This window comes from Amphiprion ocellaris, chromosome 6, assembly GCF_022539595.1.
Source record: "Amphiprion ocellaris isolate individual 3 ecotype Okinawa chromosome 6, ASM2253959v1, whole genome shotgun sequence".
NCBI classification, from domain to species: domain Eukaryota; kingdom Metazoa; phylum Chordata; class Actinopteri; family Pomacentridae; genus Amphiprion; species Amphiprion ocellaris.
The window spans coordinates 23607087-23626831 of NC_072771.1; the positions used below are offsets into that span (position 1 = coordinate 23607087).

General features: G+C 42.4%; 1 protein-coding gene and 1 non-coding gene across 2 annotated transcripts; one reads left to right on the forward strand and one right to left on the reverse strand.

Annotated features, from left to right (window-relative positions):
- The first annotated feature begins 1003 nt into the window (after positions 1 to 1003).
- LOC111581617 (junction-mediating and -regulatory protein-like) lies at positions 1004 to 19737 on the forward strand. Its single transcript, XM_023289861.3, has 10 exons — positions 1004 to 2571; positions 7540 to 7713; positions 13863 to 14013; positions 14628 to 14797; positions 14896 to 15061; positions 15229 to 15398; positions 15765 to 15848; positions 15947 to 16042; positions 16121 to 16667; positions 16774 to 19737. The coding sequence occupies exons 1-10, from the start codon at positions 1798 to 1800 to the stop codon at positions 17079 to 17081; spliced, it is 2640 nt and encodes an 879-aa protein (XP_023145629.2). The 5' UTR covers positions 1004 to 1797; the 3' UTR covers positions 17082 to 19737.
- On the reverse strand, positions 10425 to 10496 carry trnaq-cug (transfer RNA glutamine (anticodon CUG)). The gene has a single exon. It is a non-coding gene; the product is annotated as a tRNA-Gln (tRNA).
- Positions 19738 to 19745: the final 8 nt, after the last annotated feature.

Here is a 19745-nt window from a genome sequence, read left to right on the forward strand (position 1 = left end):
GGAAACTGAGGGATATTAAAAGATGGTGAAACTTTTAGACTGATCTGAAACCAACAAACATGGACTGTGTGGATTACTGTGTCTTCATGTTGCCTGTTGTACCTCAGTGTAACCTAAACTCAGCTGGTGATTACATCTGTTTGCTTCTCTCCTGCTTTCAGTGCTCTCATATGTTGCATTTTAATACTGCTGGATCCCCAATAAAGTTGTTCTTGTTTCTATATTTTTCTGTTTCTGATATCAGACAACAGAACCAGTATGAAATAGTAACTGAAATGCAGCCCCTTAGGACTTCATGTTGACCTGCAGTCACTTCAGAGCCATTTCCAAGCTGCTGTTCTGCACTGCTAAAATGCAGATTTTATAACCACAATGATATATGACAAAGTCACTACACACACGAGTGACAGGAATGCTGGGAATTCACTGATATTTCCATGTAACATGATCACTTGGAAAGAAAGAAGTCACAGAAATTCCTGGCCTAAGACACTAAGTTGCATCTGTACTGGTTGCTATTGCTCCACACTGTCAATCACAGACACAGACAGCATCTTCTTTCTGAATGGGGTGTGGACAGCAGTCACCCAGCTACATTTAACGCTATGGATATGGAAACAGTCCCTTAGAACAGGGCCAGGAAGCCAGTAGGAGTACAGTCATGGTGACACTAACCATCTGTGCAGTATTTTACACAGAACAATTGAAAACACTCTGTGAGACTTTCATTAATTTGCTGAAAGGTGCACAATTTGGGATCTTTCATTATAGAAATTTTGCAGATATTTATTAAAATAATAATAATACTTTAAGTTTAGAAAAAGAGCTGCATTGGTATTGTTGCTCTTGATGCAGCAGCTACAGACCTACTTGAAGAAAACATCCCACACTGGTCAACCCTAAACGTCAGCACGCCCCTACGCGCTCTGCTGAAGTGGAGATGTTGCCTTCAAATGCTTTCAAAACAGAACCTTCTGGGTCTGCTCTTTGCCTTGCTTTGTTCGAATGCGGGTTGATTGTGTTTCATATTAATTGAGATTTTGCAGTAGCAACACAATGCTAGTGATAGTCAAGCCATACCAACTTCTAATGGCGTGACAAACTTAAAAGAGACGGCTTTTTCTTTGTAGATATGCATGCAGAATCACGTTTTCGCAATAAAAGCTACAGACTCGTCTTCGAATTTGATTTGACGTCGGTTTACTTAAGAATTCCGACGTTCCTCGCAGCCCGTGAAGGCAGCACCATTTTGCTTATGTGCTCTTGTTGGGCAAACGAAGAAGAAAACATGGTCATGTTGTGAGTTTGGAGACGATGCTAACCTCTGTGACAACACGACGGGACAAACGCGCTGCGTGGCCCCAGACTGCGGTGTCTGAAGGATGTACGGAGCCGTTGGAGGCTGCTGCTACTTCATGATCGGTCGGGAGGTCTGGAGGCGACACATCGAGAATAACGGAGCGCAGCTGACAGGCGGATCATCGACCGTCGTACCGCTGAACACTCGGCCGCCTGTTCGGAGCCTCCGTCGGTCGGAGGGCTAAATGACGAAGCTAGCGGCGGCAGGAGGCTGGGACGGGCGGGCAGACATCCGAGCTGGAAGCAGGTGGGCCAGAGATGGGAAATGACACCGCACTGCTCCAAATCCATCCGCTTGAGCGAAGGAGGAGAGCCCCTGAGGCGAAATATCCCGGGAGAGAAACCCGTCTGGTTGTTTTGACGCCGTAACCGTTTTAACTGCATCCTAACAGCAACGAGTCGCTTTTTTTGTTGGCCGTTTTTCATCACTTTGCGGAAATGTCCTTCACAATGGAGGATAATTTGGAGTCGGGCTGGGTAGCCGTGCGCCCGAATGCGTTTGAGGAGAAGGAGAAGCATAAATTTGTGTTTATCGTCGCCTGGAATGAGGTGGAGGGTAAATTTGCCATTACGTGTCACAACAGGACGGTTCAGAGGAGAAGCTTCGGTAGAGACCCGCCGCTGGAGGCGACCAGTGTGGATGGAGACAAAACAAAATGGCCCGAAAGTCCAGTTAAAGTCTCCAGGAGCCCTAGCAAAGCAGGCGAGGCTAAAGGATGCAGCCCCAAAACCAAGACTGTGACACCGAAACCGAGCCCCGTCAAAATACAAACCGTCACCCCGGACACCGACAGAGAGGAGCTGTCTCCCTCCCTGGACTGCCTGGACCTGGAGGAGCTGGACAGCCTGAGCCGGGAGGACTGCAGCTGGGCCGGACTCTTCTCCTTCCAGGACCTCCGTGCGGTCCACCAGCAGCTCTGCTCGGTCAACTCGGTGCTGGAGCCCTGCCTGCCGGTGTTCCCCGAGGAACCGGCCGGGATGTGGACGGTGCTGTTCGGCCCGGCAGAAGTCCCCGAGACGGAGATGGACGAGCTGTGCTACAGTTTACAGGTGTACCTGGGTCACGCGCTGGACACCTGCGGATGGAAGATCCTGTCTCAGGTCCTGTTTACAGAAAACGACGATCCGGATGAGTACTATGAGAGCCTGAGCGAGCTGAGGCAGTCCGGGTACGAGGAGACCCTCAACCGTGCAACAAAACATCTGCAAGAGGTGAGACATTTACTGATCCTCCCAGTGACCTAACTACTTCTATTTGCATGAGTCTGCACATCTGGAATAGCACAACAGAGCTGACCAAATGGACTTCCTTTAGGCTCTGCTATACACCAGCATGGCAGTGAGGAAGTGTGATTCACTAGCCATTAATCTCAGGTAGATGAATATTTAATAGGCGTACTTAATGTTAAATAACCCACTTAAGTACACAAAGATACAGTACACTTGCACAGACTAAGTATACAAAGATGTCTGAAGCAGGACTCTGCCCTGGTGACCTTCATAAGTCACATAAACAGAACAGAAGAAAGCTTAGGATGACAGCATTTTTGACAGCTGAATGCTGCTGAAATGTGTGGCCCATCCAGGCCATGCATAATATAACATAAATGATACAACTGAGCAGCTGCCTAATCAGCAACCTGCAGTGAGATTTTATTCTATGCAGTGCAGATTAACATCAGTGTGTGCACGGAGAAATCAAGCTATAAAATCCGAGCTGTATTGCGTGCATGATCTAAAGTGAATTCTGTGAGAAAAAGAGGCCACCAACACATTTGAGACAAAAATATTCAGCCAGTAACTTTGCACTGATAGCTGATAGCTGGCTTCTTTCAACCCTACGAAAGCAGTATCTGTAAAACATGGTGGACAGACCAGTTCCTCTTGCCAGCCAGCAAGAGAAGATTTTCTAAAACTGGGTTGCCATTGTAAGCACGTCCTCTGTGGAATATTATACCCTCAGCATGGCCGCTGTCTGCTGCTTACACAGCTGAGGGAGTCAAGTGCACACACACAAAACACAGCTCTAGCACTTCTTTCCTTTTAGAATTGGCTTGTTGAAATAATGTGCACAATCTGTGTCTGCTACCATGACTTTACCTCCTGTCAACATTTAATTAGTGCCCTTAATGAGAGTAAAATCACCAAATAGTCACTTAACCCTAGCATCACGTTAAACATCAGATTGGTTTTTTTTTGTTGTTGTTCCTTTGTTGGGAGAATGTAGACCTGGAAATGCATGATGTTTCATCAGAACCAGACACTACTTTCAGCAAATTTATATAGAAAACAGTATATTTATTCAAACAAATAAGCCTCCAGATATTCAAGAATACACATCTTGTCATTATATTGTGGCTCAGAAGAGAGTGAAAAAGCACTTGTCCTGTTTAGCAAAAAAAAATAAAAATCTAAGAGTTTATTTATGTGGCTGATATTTCAGAAAATTTGGAAAAAGTATATTGAGACCATGATAATCATGTATGGATGTATAAAAGTTGCTGCACTTACTAATTTTTAGAATCTTTAGTACGACCCACATATGGTAGTGAATATGAGTTCAGTGTTTCATACAAAGCTAGAAAAGATGTCATCAAATTATATAATGCAAATTTTCAGCAAGATACTTCTGCATGTATATAATGTTATCAAACACTTGCACCAAATTTAAATGTATCCCTGATGCAGACTCTGAGATGTGCTCCGGACACCGCACACTCCAGGCCTGCTCATCTTACACACCAGCAGCAGCTAGTGATTGATTAACTGCTCTTAATATAAACAGACATTCTATTGATGCTCACTGGCTCTCACATTGTCCTACTAATCAATGGTGTTAGATTAATGCATCCTTGACTAGTGGAGCTGGAGAGTGCAAGAAGTCCTCTGAGAGACCAGGCGAGACGGACCTTTAATGGAAGAGTTTTCAATTATTTCCATCGCTGCATTACTCCCTGCCTTCACAGCGGACGGTAGATCCACTCTGCGTGTTACCTGTATTTATGGAATCGATTTCTTTCAAATACATGTAGTATTGGCCAAGAAAAAGATATTTCAGTTGAACCGTTTCTTCTAACATACTTGTATTCATTGTGAATGCTGCAGTGTTGCTTCTAACTGCCTCAAGTAATTAGAAAACTCAACTAAACAGTGAATTACTGGATATTGGTAGTTTGAATGATAGGTTTACATTCAATTATAGACTGAAGATAAACAGTTTTCATAGGAAAAGAAGCTGCCTTTTGAAGGAGGATTTCTGATCTGGCATTTATGGTGGTTTGTGTAACTCTTCATGTATGCAGAGTGAAGGATTATGGGAATCCAAACAATGCAGAGGGTACGACAACATGCAGTCTTCCAACAAGCCGACAGATTGTCACCCCTTTGCAGTGACGCTGCATGTCCTTTGCTGATTGATTGAAAGGTTGGCTCTGACTGGAATAGTTAAGGGGTTCTTTAGATATGATGAACGAAGCATGTGTTTATAAGTACTGCTTTTGAATGCTGATGCTACAGGTCTAATAGTAATGCTGTCCGACATCAATTCAATATTTTTATCACTCAGTTTTATTCTTTTACACTTCTGTATGATTCCTGTCTTTTTGGCCGCAGGGAAAAATGCGTATCATTTCCGATGGCTGAAATCTTGAAAAAATGTGTGGCAGAAATCTCGGCACCCTACAATGTGACCATTTAATATAGATGTGCCCACAAACAAAATGACTTGTGCTGAGCACAGGTGTGTGTTACGCATGTGTACGTTATGTACGGATACCGAATTGCATGACCTAAATATGTAGCGGGTGGCGGGAATTGATGGGACTTGGAAACACCCCTACAATTTAATAAATTGTTCCTTGTATCATTTCTAATGGATAAGTCCCGATAAGTCCACAGCGGTGGATTTGTAGTAGGATCACAATCATGTAATCGTCAGCAGGCAGCTGACGTAGTGTTCACTTGTTGTCATAGTTGCAGTGACGCTGTGCCGCTATCTCGCAATGAAAAAATCTTCAACAACTTCGTGGATCCAGACTCTAAGCCGCAGCACTGCCAAAATCTAATGAGATGGTCCTTGTGTCATTTCTGATCTTCCCTGAAAATTTCATCCAAATCCGTTATTTCGTTTTTGAGTAATGTTGCTAACAGACAGACAAACAGACGGACAAACGTACGGAGGTATGTGATGTCACATAACTCCGCTGTTCCTTGGCGGAGTAACAACAGCACAAATGCGAAACAAGCCTACATTTTGGGATCTTTCATATAGTTTTGACACTATGCCAATGACTGCATGTGTAGTATCAATGTAGTAGCATGTTTTAGCATTGAGCCATCACTGTTTATAATTTCATGAGTACTGTAAGGACAGCAAGGTCGCACTGTGATTATATGTCTGTGTGTATGCTCACTGTCATTGCAGAAGTGAGTTAAAATGCTTTTATACTGATGTGTTTATATGATTCAATGTTCAAGGCGTTTCCTCTCTGCGCTGCTTTTGGCAGTGAAAAGAGGCTGTGAGTAACATAGACGAACAATCCACATGTCATTCCACCCAGTCAGTCCCACACCCACTCCCATTCGCACAGTTCAGAAAACACACACTCACGATAGAAAAGATAGAAAGCCAGACACAGGAAGCGGTGACTTACTGCCCTTCCTGAGAAAAAAAACATCAAACAGCAGAGTCATCGGTCTCACAGAATATGCACCAAGCAGCCAGAGCTAATTTGCTCCAATTGTTTCAATAAGTGTTTGTCAGTTTACAGTTTGTTTCCACACATGAACTGAACAGCAAGACCTGCCCCATGCCTCAGGGTTTAAAAACAGTACGCTATGTAGTAATGTGGGATACATTTTCTACTTATCAATAAATTGTCAGTGATGTTGAATATACAATGTAGCGGGAGGTTATTCACAGTAGTCCTCTGTCCAGATGAATGTGGTTTTAATGTGCCTTACTTCCCTTCCTTGACGTAGTTGTCATGGTGATGTTAACCGCTGGATAGAGTGTTGTGCATTGGCTCCTAAATTGCAGAAACAGAATGTGACACATTTTCTCCAACACACTATTTCTACAGCTCATGTAAATGTAAGAAAACGTCTGGGTCATAGATAAATATGGACTAACTGCCCATAATTTGTACTTACGTAATCACGAGAGATGTGACGTATGTGGTGTAATCACACATCGGAGGTCAGAGGTCACACTGATGCAAGTGACTGCAGGCAAACAGTGCCATTTCTCCAACTATCCTCAAATGTATTTTCACCATCTTGACTGTCTTCAACTTGGATATGTTGCTTTAAAGCTAAAAGTGTTATTTTATTATCACCAATAGTTCCGGACCTATGATCTTGACAATAAATCAGATGGAGACTTTTAAGTAAAAAGCTTAATATGTTTTCATCCTGAACATTTAAGAAGAGCTACTGGTCTTAATCATCTCTTTATCACAGTCTGACCTTTTCCATCTGCAGTGACAGAACTCTGTAGTTCATTCAAAAACATTGGCTGTAGGATATCACACACATGTACACACACACACACACACACACACACACACACACGCACGCACACACACACACACACACTGGCCTATTGATCCTCCCACTCCATTTGAGGGCTGAGTTAATGTCTATTTTAGTGTTTGCTGGTAGCCTACAGGATTGTTCAGTCTGGTGAAAATGTGTGTGTGTATTGATCCTATTCCCAGCAGCAGAAATGACTCTGCTCAGTTAGTTGTGCTCTGAGAGACTGCACTCAGATATACTCCTATTATTTACAGTTACACAAAGCATCCTTACATTCTCATAATGAGATGCAAGATTTTACTTATTGGCGAGTGGCACTAAAAGATTTGCATAAGTAAGTTCTTCTCACTTTTTTAGATTTATGATTTGAGTTGGAAAACTCTCATCAGATTGTATCACAACTACAGTATGTTTGCCATCTGCACAATAGGCAATTTTTCCATTTAATAAAAATAGATTTTTTTCAATCAAGGTGCTTTATTTTTGTTTTTTCGGATGTTTTGTAAGCTCCCTTCCCCCACCACATTTTATATGGATAATTGCAAATGCCTTATTATCAAGGTCTCACTCATTTGTTCTGATGTTTTGAAAAGTGTTTGTATGCCAGCAATAACAAAAGCAACCTCTTTTGTGTTTGTGACGCAGCTGCTGGAGAAGCACAGGGCCATGGACAGCATGGTGGAGCTGTTGGAGCTTTATGAGGAAGAAGACCAGGCCTATGGAGGTCTGCTGGAGGCCTCCACACAGCTGTATCAGTACCTTCTGCAGCCCTTCAGAGACATGAGGGAGCTAGCGATGCTACGCAGACAGCAGATCAAGGTAAGAAAGACATTTTAGGAGAATTTGTCACCTAAACCGATCTTCTGTCTGATGTTGAACCAAGTCCTTTAAGTCACTATCCTCACACACATAAACGCAGATGACCACTCGATTTCAGTCGTGAAAAAACATGCACATCACTTATCACATCCAACTAGGAGAAAACAACATGGACAACATGACTAAAATGTTAGTTAGGATCTATTAATGTGGGTCATGTGAACGGTGTGGGTTTTTGAACTGCAGGGGTTATTGAGATTCTGCCCAGTGAGCACAAACTGGGATATAAACATTGATTTCTAGTTTTAAACTGGGTGATATTTGGTGTGAGCAACCAAGACCTTATTTTTCCATCTTCTTTGCCCTCTAAAATGTGATCATGACATTCATCAAAGTGTCTCAAAACACAAACTTGTTTTATCATTTCTGATCATTTGTTCAGTTATAGATTAAACAAGAGACGACATTGATTAGCATGAAGGCATTTTTTCCAAATACCTGAAATGTGGTTTACATGAAGATGTCACTTTTATGTGTTTAATTTTAAAAATAAAATGTCATAGACATTTGACTATATAGGCTGAATTCTGCCCAGAAGGTGCTTCCAGAACATTATGATGAGAAGAGTTACTGCTTTAACATGTATGCACAATTGTTTAGGGGCTACAGCTTACAAACTCCCCAACAGCTGGGTAGCTTAGTAGCTTAGGATGGGGTTTAGCATTAACTGGGTCGTGGGCACTGTCCCTTCTGGGTGAAATATGATCTAGATGTTAGTATTTTAACAACTAGCTGGTGGAAAAACACTCTCTTTTGAATCTGTTTTTAGCATCTTATCACCAGTGATCATAGTTTTCCCACCTCTGCTTAGATAGAATAGGTGGGAAGCTGGCTACTATGTACTCGGGAGTGGATTCAGTTTTTTTCTCTACGGGACTGATGTGGAAAGGTCCTAAAACACAATTGATGGTCACAGGAAATTCTCATGTGTCTTAAAATAGAACCTGCTCTGTGTGTGTGAGTGTGTGTGTGTGTGTGTGTGTGTGTGTGTGTGTGTGTGTGTGTGTGTGTGTGTGTGTGTGTGTGTGTGTGTGTGTGTGTGTGTGTGTGTGTGTGTGTGTTTGTGCATCAGCATGTTTGTGCATGTTTGACTATGATGTATTATGTAAGTCAGTCACCTTTATTCATACAAAACATTTAAAAACAACAGAAGTTGACCTGAAGTGTTTTCAATTTGAGATAAAGGATGAACAAGGCAAACATATATGATTGAAAGAATTAAAAAGTACAAATGGTAATCTAAGGGCACTTTAAGGAGTACAATATTCCAGAGAGAAACCCACTGAGGATTTTTTGGCCTTTTGATAGCTTTATTAGATAGACATAGTTGAGAGACAGATACAAAAGTAGAGAGAAGAATGGGGGAAAGACATGCAGTAAGAGCCGTAAGCTGGAATCGAACCCAGGCCACTGCGTTGGTGACTATAGCCTCTGTTCATGGGTCACCTGCTCAACCGGTCAATCTATCGGGGTGCCTGGAAAATTCCCTTTTAACAGGAAGAAATCTGCAGCAGATCCAGGCTCAGGGAGGGCGACCATCTGCCTCAACCGGTTGGCCTGAGCGAGAAGAGAAAATTTGAGCAGTGAGAAACCACAAACAAGATTACAGTAGACTCTGGGCCAGTCGATGAGGCCAGTATCAGCAGATCAGAAACATACAGATCCAAAACCGGGGATACCAACAGAATGAGAGACAAGCGCATCATTTGGAAGAAAAATTGTCTTGTATATTCTGATAAGATGCAATGCAGTGGGAGGGGAGTGAAATCTATCTAATTGCAAAAGGAAGACGGAGGCTGGTGAATGGATAAATGGTGGACAGGCTTTGTTCAATCATTGCAGTGCTGAGGCGCATTTATATTTAGCCCTGTGACTCATACACAGCACATCAGCAGTGAGAAGACTTCGGTATCACATTACCACATGACATCCATCAAAAAATAAAACACAGTTTTCCCCAACCTTCGCTGTGAACACCATCCCCTCAGTTTTATCCATTTTCCACAATATCTGAAATACTTCTGAGATGTGGCAGGTGGGGCTTGAGTGACATGCTGTCAGCTGGAATGGCTCTCCAATTTGCCGTAGTCTCACAGAGACATGAATAAATCATGTAGTGTGTGGTCCTATAGGTTTACTGCAGGTACAGGCTGGTGCTGACACTGTGGTATCAGCAGACATGCAGCACAAATGGAAAGATGGAGGGCAAAGTTAAGCTCTTCAGTTTAAGCGTGGCTGAGTAAATGTACTCAAAGTTCTGGGAAACTGAGAACCTCCAGTGTCTACAAAGCACAGTCATGTAAGCAGCATGTTATGTACTTTATTAATCTGAGTAAAATCATTTGGCAATAGAGTAGAATAACTCATGTATTAGTGTACGAGATTAGTGAGACAGATAACACCCTAAAAAGTTCGTTTCTCCCACGAACATGAAACTACTTTCAGCTTTGAGCCACTATGTTTGTAGTTGGTCAGAGTTGACAGTCAATGTTTGCTTTTACTCTCTAATCACTTCTTCACCACAGTTGTTTTTTCCACAGCAGACTCTCTTCCTTTCTGCTTCTATGCGGTTTGCACACAAACATGTCAGCACAAGGGGGCCCTGAGAGGTTTTCCAGAAAGGAGGAAGAGAAAAATAGTGCAGAAAAAGCAGGTCCCACCGAGATTTGAACTCGGATCGCTGGATTCAGAGTCCAGAGTGCTAACCATTACACCATGGAACCTCCTGCTGGCAGGAGGAGGTGAGAGGGTAGTGTGAACCTCATATGTTCAGGTCTATTTATGGCCTATAGTGTCTGTAGCTGGAGCACAGCGTGCCTTTCCTTTTGCTGATCACTTCTTTGTGTTATACTTTCAAATTCTGTCATTCATTACTATTTCCACTTTGAAATGACCTAGTGTTATTGATTAATTTGGCACAAACTCACCTAAACTCCTCAGATTAAACTAGTTTATTTTTCATCGTACATCAGCTAATGTGTGCATGTGATGGATCACAGCTTCATTTATTCATTCAAGCAGTTTGTACTCTTGAATATCCAGACAAGAATAACAAGGTTGACAAAATAATTTTGCACTCTCCATGAAATATTTATCCAGGAAGCATGTTTTATTTACTTTCGGATTGTCTGAGAGTGTTTGTTTCAAAAGTTTTCTCGAGATTTGTCAACAGTTTGTCATTTTGTCTGCGAGTTATCAAAAAGATATGGTCTTACAACTTGTGTGTTTCTCAGTGTGTAACCAGCAGTACCCGTAATGACAGCGTGTAGCCTTAATATGAGGAATATGACTGTACAGTATGTGGCTAAGTACACATTTATCTTAGTTTACGAAGGTCTTACACATTAGGATGAATGAACAATAAGAATTCTCAGTGGGTCAATATGTAGCATTAGTCTTTGATCCATATTTGTTTCACTAAAACTTGAATATATTGTGAAATCTTTCTCTAAGTTTGGCCAAGTTTTGTACTCAGGTCACTGGATTCAGACAATACAGGCAGCTTAATCTTGTAACTCCTATCAGTTGTTCATATATTTAGAGCCACTAATTCTCATTACCTTTTTTTCCCTTGGTAATTTTTTATTCCTTGTTGTACAGTGGTATTTGATATTAAAGTGCATCCTCAATACTAAATCCAATGCACTGTTGTTAGTGAAAAGAATTAAAGAGAGAGGAAAGGAAATGCCAGGAGGTATAAGATTACGGTAATATGTGAGCCTGGAAAAAAGACTCTGTGGGGCAAAAGTGGTAGTGTCAAATTACGAGTTAAGATTGGAATTTAATCCTAAAGGAAAAAGAAGTAAGTGAAATTTCCTTTGATGGTCAGTAATGAAAGTGTGGCTGAGTTTTGGCGAAAGCTAAAGTTGATTTTGATACATGTGTGACAATAATGAATACAGCATTTTTAACTGAGGCAGCATGTTGTCAGAGAGTAGCATCATCCTAGTGTCTGGGATGTTCTAGTAAAATGTTTCCTTCTATCCTCGAATTATGCGTATTCACAAGGGCACGAAATGACCAGACAGTGAAATTAGCAAGTGATTGCTCATCATTAGCTGTTAGGTTTTTATATAACAGCTTGATCCACTAAGAGTTACAGGAGCACAAATTATCAAATCCACAGCCAGCTATTCTAAAATTAAACAATGTAGAGGATTGCAACAACAACAAAAAACAAAAAAAAAAGATTACAGGAATGAGTGCTGGCACCCAGACATCAGAAAATTGCAGTGGCAAATGATACTGGTGCACTGCTGAGTAGAGCAGTGTGAGTGGCGCTGCAGCAAGGTTACTTAGGGTCAGACGGGCGCTGTGCAGCTCTGTAACCTTTGCTGTTTGCTTTTTCACTCGTGTGCTGCAGAGGTGCGTTTTGTGTTCATCTTGTACATTCAACAGATTTTATTTTGATTTTGACTTTTTCCCGATTTTTAATCAGCCTTGCTTCATGTTGATCAGTCACGTAATTATCAAAGATTGTCATATCTATGTACGTTTCTGGATGAATAGTGAAGTCATACTCCAATTGTGTCTCATAGTGGTCTTCAGATGGTTCTGCAGTGCAGGAATTAACAGATTAAGTATGTAATGCTGAAATACTACCCGCTTTAGTTGGTTGTTATGTAAATAATCAGTTTAACCCATTTTTTTGTAACTAGAGGAACAAAAAGATACATCTATAGACATTTTTCATTTTTAATTCTTTGCATCATTGACTCGACATGTTCCCTACTGTTCCCTGGACTCCATAGAGGAGGTGGGTGAGAGGAGGATGTTGGCAAAGCTCACATCCATCATGGACAATCCCTCTCACCCACTGCATGACACTGTGGGGTCTTTAAGCAGCTCCTTCAGCAGCAGAATGAGACATCCACCCTGCAAGAAAGAGCTCTATCGCAGGTCCTTCATCCCATCTGCTATAAGACTTTACAACATCAGCATCACTGGCTGATGTTAACATAAACTGGACTATATCATTACCACCCCAAACCATAAAATTTGCACAGACATTCTTGCACTGCACATCTTTGCACTTTTAAACTTTATTTTTATTTTTATTTTTTCCGTTAAAAATTTTGCCACCCTTGTATATATTGTAAATAAAACTGCTGCTGTAACAATGTAAATTTCCCCTGGAGTGGGGAGAAATAAAGAACTTTATCTTTATCTTTATCTTTATCTTATCTTATCTTATCTCTTGATGGTGAAAACGCTTTTTTCATCTCCATGCATTGTTACCGCTGGGTTTGTTGATGACCGTGTAACGCCGACTCTCATATTTGCAATAGTTGTGGTTTGAAAAAAAATGTGGTTGCACAGTTGCATGCATGTTCATTTGGTAACCAGACTGGTCAAACTACACCTGAAAGAGAGGAGGACTTTTCATTACAGTGGCCGGTGCTTCCATTTTCTGGGAGTGTAGCTCCCTCTCCAGGCCTGCTTTTGTATTGAAACCACCGAGTTACAGTGTTTATTCATCACTTATCTTGTTCCTCATGATAAAGACGCTGTGTTATTTTCTGAGCGTGCAGTTTTATGAATGTGCCTCTAAGGCCCAGTGAGATTACATTAGCTGTACTGTGTACATAGGAACCCATTTTTTGTGTGTAAACAGTGTCACTGCTCGTGTTAGTCAAGAATATTTATCTTTTTGTGTTTACATTTTTTTGTCCCTTCACATGAAACTATTTGTACTCTATGCAGATCCACTTTTTAATATCAACACACTATATACTGTAGAATAGAATAGAATAGAATAGAATAGAATAGAATAGAATATGCTTTATTGTCATTATACAGTGTATAATGAAATTGGAGAGCTTCTCCTTTTCAGTGCAAAGAAATCTTAAAGATAGTGCAAACAGTCTATTTACAAATATACAGTATAAATACCAGAGTGAATGAGGCAGTGGTGTATATTGCACATTTCACAGATGTATGTCACGTTGTACATATTTTAAAGACTAATTTATACATTTTATCAAAAATAAGTTTTTCTACTAACTCTTTCATTGGACTTTATTTATATTACAGAATAAATTATTTCAGTCTCCTGCTGAGTTGTTGACAAGAATATCCTCTTTCATCAGATTTCCATGGAGAATGACTACTTGGGCCCAAGGCGGATTGACGCTCTAAAAAAGGAGGACTCTGACTGGCAGAAGAAAGCTCAGGAGGCCGTCCTCAACATCCAGGAGTTTACAGTAAAATACTTTGAGATCACTGCCAGAGCCCAGAAAGGTACAATTTGCCATCACTGTCATGGCCAATGTCAAGTCAATAAAGCAGCAGAGGAGTGACTTTGAATAATCAAACAGTGAACACGCACACATAGTAGTAGCATTGGCGTGCTATTGACCTGTGTGTGCTTTGAATCCCAGGGCTAATGTGATTTGTATTAATGAGGCACAGCAGACAGCCATGCTTTGACAGGGACAGGAGGAAACAAGGACAACCTATTGATCAAACAGCTCTGCCAACAGATTGTGTCTGTGCAGGGTTACTCCATTGTGTGCTCCTGCTTAGTTTTTTCTCCAACCCTGACTGCTCCATTTATTATCTGACACTTATCAGAGCAAAAATCAAGTAAGCTGGTGGCTTGAAGTGCAGATTGCAAAGAAAGCCATTGTAATGTCCAGAAGTAGCCAATAGATGTCTCTCTCTCTCTGTTACTGGAAGAAACCTTTACTCCTGTGAGACTTGAGTCATCACATTAAAGCAATAGTGGGTGATATGCCCACTCAGTGCACCAGGGGAGAAAACTGAATGTGCTTGTGACTCCGTTTCACATGAGTTTTGCTGTGTGGAAGTTTGACTCATGCACCTGTAACACGTGCTTTGTTTGTGTGTGTTAGGGGTGTACGAGCGCATGAAAGTAGACCAGCGTAAGTTTGGTAAATCTTCGTGGACGGCGGCGGTGGGGCGCATGGAGAGACTGCGCTACTCTGTCACCAAGGAAACCCTGCAGCTCCAGAGAGCCAGGGAGATCTGTCTGGAGCAGAAGAAACACACACTCCGAGAGGAGGTGTGGAAGTACTTTTGACATCATATAAAGCAAATATGCACATATGTAAACACACAGAGTTTGTTTTGTAACTGCAGTGTTTTAATCCATCCCTTCAGATGCAGAGTCTGTGTAGCAGTGAGGATGCGATGGCCCTCTTAGACCACATGGAGACACAGTACTATGAGCTCCAGCTCCAACTGTATGACATCCAGGCTGAGATACTACAGTGTGAAGAGCTGCTGCTCACCGCTCAGCTGGACAGCATTCGCAGACAGATGACAGGTATTCACTTAACACAACACTTCTAAACTATTGGCTGCACATGAGTCTGCAAGACAACAGTTTGAATTATCATGCAGTGCATTAAATGAAAGATGTGTTCAGATGCGTCCACACAAAGCTACATATTTATGTACCGTATTTTTTTATTTATTTATGTGTGCTTTCAGAGCGTCAGGACGAAGTGGTGTATTATGACACCTTTGAAAGTGCAGACGATATTATAGAGGATAATACTGCAGAGAGAGAAGAGCTGCACAGACTTCAGGTCAGCGCTCGACAGCTGGAGGCAAGAAGGGGGCGCATCACTGCCAAGCGCTCCTATCTGAGGAACAAGAGGGTGTGTGTCCTTTACTCTGTTTTTCTTCCATTGTTGAAGTGTTTCCTGCATTCTGCATACCAACAGAGTTTGCAGTTCAATATGTAGAATTCAGTTTGTATTTTGCAGCTTTTCTGTCTGAGTTTAATATACAGGCAGAAATGTATTTCTGATCCCATTCAGATTTTCTGCTACGTCAGAAACTCTCAATTTTTACAAAAAAATTATAAAGGCACATAGCAGTAAATGGTTATAATAATACAGGGAAAGTAGTACATTTTGTTTGCTAGACGTTTTCGTTGCAGCAGTTGTCTTATTTTTGGTGTAATGCATGATTCTGTGTGGATCAGGTTATTCATGTTTTTTGTTTCTCCCTCCTTTCTCCAGGAGATCTGTGTTTCCAACCACACCCAGAAACAGCAGAGACGCCAAACCATCCACAGGGACTCTATACCCCACCACATGTTACAGGTAGAAGCTTTTTTTTTTTTTTTTAAATCAGCACATTATTTAATGCATTAAAACATTATTAGTAACTCTTTCCTCCTCTGAACCTCCAAATTTTCCAGCTGAAAAATCAAGATGATGATGATGAGGAAAGGAAGAACAGCAGAGTTAGTCAGGAGAGGCAGAGAACTCTGGACAGACTTCGCACTTTCAAGCAAGTACGTGCTTTATTATGGAGTATCTCAACACATTTACCTATTTCTTACTGATCTATTTATCCTTGTTTCTTTCTCCAGCGGTACCCCGGTCAGGTGATTCTGAAGTCCACTCGGCTACGTGTGGCTCACACCAGAAGGAGAGAGCGAGGAAGAAGCATGGAAATGAGTAGCGTGAGTGAACGGGATGAGTGCGTGGACTCGGTCTGCGTCCAGACGCAGGGCCAGCCGATCTGCCTGAGCACCAGTGTGCAGACGGACCCCAGCCCCAGCTCCACCCTCACCACTCAGCCCGTCACGGCCCTCACAGCGTCACTTCCTCCGCTGCCCGTGCCCAGTCCTGCAGACTCCTCCTGCTCTCCCTGCTCCTTCTCCTCACTGCTGGCCTCCCCTATCTCCCCTCGTCCGCCTCCTCCCCCTCCGCCTCCGCCACCAACAAAGGAGGAGTTTTCGCCTTCTGGGAGTCCAGGCCGCTACGGGCAGAAGGCCGAGGGGAAGAGTGCAACAGAGGAGCTCGCTCTGTCTCCACTCGGCCCATTCATCCCTCGCTTCTTTGACAGCAGCCAACTGGTGAGCGCTCGGAAAAAGCTGAGGAAGACTCCAGAGTTCGACTCCCACAGCAGAAGAGGTACTGAGACTGTTAAGTGCCATAATAGTTTTTTCAGGGCTTGTTACATTAGCTAACTACAAAAGACCAATCACAGTGTGTTTTCCTCTCTTCTCCCTCCATGCAGTGAGCTCGCCCATGGACGAGGTTCTTGCCTCCCTGAAGAGAGGCAGCTTCCATCTGAGGAAGGTCGACCAGCGCTCCCTGTCTGCTAATAAGGGCGACGAAGACCCCAACAGCATCTTGGCTCAGATTCGCAAGGGGGTCAAACTTAGGCGTGTCCCCTGTAAAGAGAGAAAAGACCAGGGAGATCTCCCGCCCTCCACTGACCCGCTGACCAGGAGCATCCACGAGGCTCTGCGACGCATCAAGGAGGCCTCGCCAGAGTCTGATTCCGATGATGATGGGCTGGCTGGCCCTGACTGGGAAAGTTAGGGTCCAAGGCTCAATAAATAACACACACAGATGACTGCACTCTTTGGCACTGCACATACTGTACTGTACTGTACTGCAGAGTGCTGCGCTGTACTATAAACACACACCAACACATGCAGTTACTCACTCATTCAAGCACGCACAGCCCAGTCACACATGTACCGAGTGACTATGCCAAGGCCAGAGTCATACTGATTATCACCAACTCACCAAATGCTCCAAAGGTCTACGGTCAATCTGTTCATTTGTTTTTCACACTACATTCACCATCATGAAGGACGTTAACTGGTGTTTTTATTTCTACTGTCTATCACTGTGTTTTTATTCCTGTAATCAGACTATACTGATGCCATGTTTGTTTTTTTATTATCACTTGTACTGTTGATAAGCTCTGTACAGAACAGACACGGCACTGACGCTTATTTGAGAAACTGAAAACTGAATGCGGGAAGTTATTAGAACTGTGTGATCTTTCCACTCACCTCAGAGCGTTACACAAAATGTGCAGTTGTAAATTTGGGGGCATGTGGAAGGCTGAAAAACAAACTGAAGATTGCACATTGATTCAAACTTGGATCCCTGAAGTTACCGCCCACATTGTTAAACCATCAAAAATCACCTCTGCTATCTTTTTTCATCAACCAGTGTGTTTTGACTGAGCCTCACTATGTCGCCCGTCTGGTGTTGTCCCGTCTCTTGTAGATATGTGGTAGTGTCAGACAGTATATGGACCACTTTTCTAATCAGACACTGCACAAATACTTTAAATCCTTTAGTCTGTGTCACCAGCTTTCTGCCCTTCCCCCACTCTTGTCCTCTTCTGGCTTTTACCTCCGGCGACTCTCACCCCCTGACCGAGTGAGGGAATATGTATCGGCCCATCTGTTCGAACGCAGCATATGGCCTGGCTGGTGGGAGATATAGAGGGTACAGTAGGTTTATGATTATACGCCACATCTAACAGCATCTCTAATCTGAAGCTGGTCACCTTGAGTAGGAGAGGATTAGGCGAGGGGTCATCGGTGGTTTCTTTAGCGAGGTGGGGGTCACGGTTAGTGTCAGTAGTCTTTGTGAAGTGTGGGCAGATCTGGTCGGTGATTCCCAAACTTTGTATGTGGGATGGTCACGCTTGTTTGAATGATGGATGGTTTGTGGGAGGTTGGATTCTCTCATCGCTGCGGGGAGTCAATGTGGGCCGTGGAGTCGGCGGCCGTGATTGATGCGGTTTCTTCTGCCATCTTTTTCACTTTCCTCCGTTGTACCGCATCTTTTCTAATTTCTTTCTCTGCACTCGGTGGGCAGAAGCACACAGTAGGAGGTCTGTTACTCACAGTGCTGGAAGTGAAAACATGCACACATGGGCTCGCACACTAAATTCACAGCCAACATGTGCAGAGACATTCTACAGGCAAAGTGAGACCTCTCACAGCCTCTTCTGACGTGTCTTTTCTTCAGAGATGGTTTCAGCACTTTCATGGTACAAATTCTGAATCACTTTATCTGTACAGTAACAGTTTTGTTGTTTAGTCACTGACGAAGCATACAGTTTATCTGCAGTAGATGAGTAAGTTTAAAAGCACTGAATAACTTGTGGAATAGGAGCTAAATATGTGTGACGAGAGGAGCCGAGCAGCACAGGAATGCACATTAACATAACGTGAAACGAAAAGATGTGGATTCATAAACTGAGCTTCAGCATGCACTGTCTTAAACAGCTTTGATGCAAAGATTTGAGCTTTTCTCTCGTGCTTTAGTTGAGAGCCATTCACAGATTAATCATGAAGGAGACACTAATGCAGAAATAAAAGGCACAGATGTATATGTCACAACTTGGAAAAAAAGCTCAGTGCTTTAAGAGGGTTTATTATTTTCCTGGCCGAGCAAACCTGAAGCACTGGTACATGTCTTCTTTAACTGTCAGCACAATGTTCTTCCATGGTACCCTCATCATGTACGTAGCATGAGACGGATCTAACCCTGACCTGACTCCTAACTCAAAGCTATCTCTGACCTCACATGACTTCACTAGACCTGACCTGAAGATGTTAGTGCTAAGGTTTATGTTGCTCCTTTAAAAATGGCCAATATACTCAAAACTTTTGGGAAAGTGGGCTCAGGAGGCGACACCTTTGAGCCAGCTATCTCTCACCCGACTGACCTGACCTGTTTTACACTTACCTAAATCTATAAATAACCTTAACGCAGCTTGTTTGTCAGCGAACTGTAATTTTTGCATTGCATTTCATTGCTTTATTTGTGTCCTGTTTTGTTTTTTCCAAAGCATTTCCAGCCAAATTGTTTTGTGATGCGTTTGCTTCTGAGCATTTCCTCTATACTTTAGACCTGTTATTTACACAGGCTGACTATATGACCCTTTGTCTGGATACCAGTCAGCTACTTGAGAAGTGCAATATGAAAATAGAGAAATACAAGAAAAGGGATGAATCAGCTTCAGGGGTGATAATGAATTCAGATTGATTGCCTAAAACAATGGACTAACTAAACATTGCAGTTGTTTTTACTCCGTAGTGTATTGACAGACTGTTCCAAGAATACCTTTTTGCCTTTTGTCCTACCATTTTCATTTATTCAAGTAGTTTTTTTTTTTTAATTTACAGCCTTGCCCTTGCATTTGAATAAAACCTTGTGAAGCAAATTCTGAGA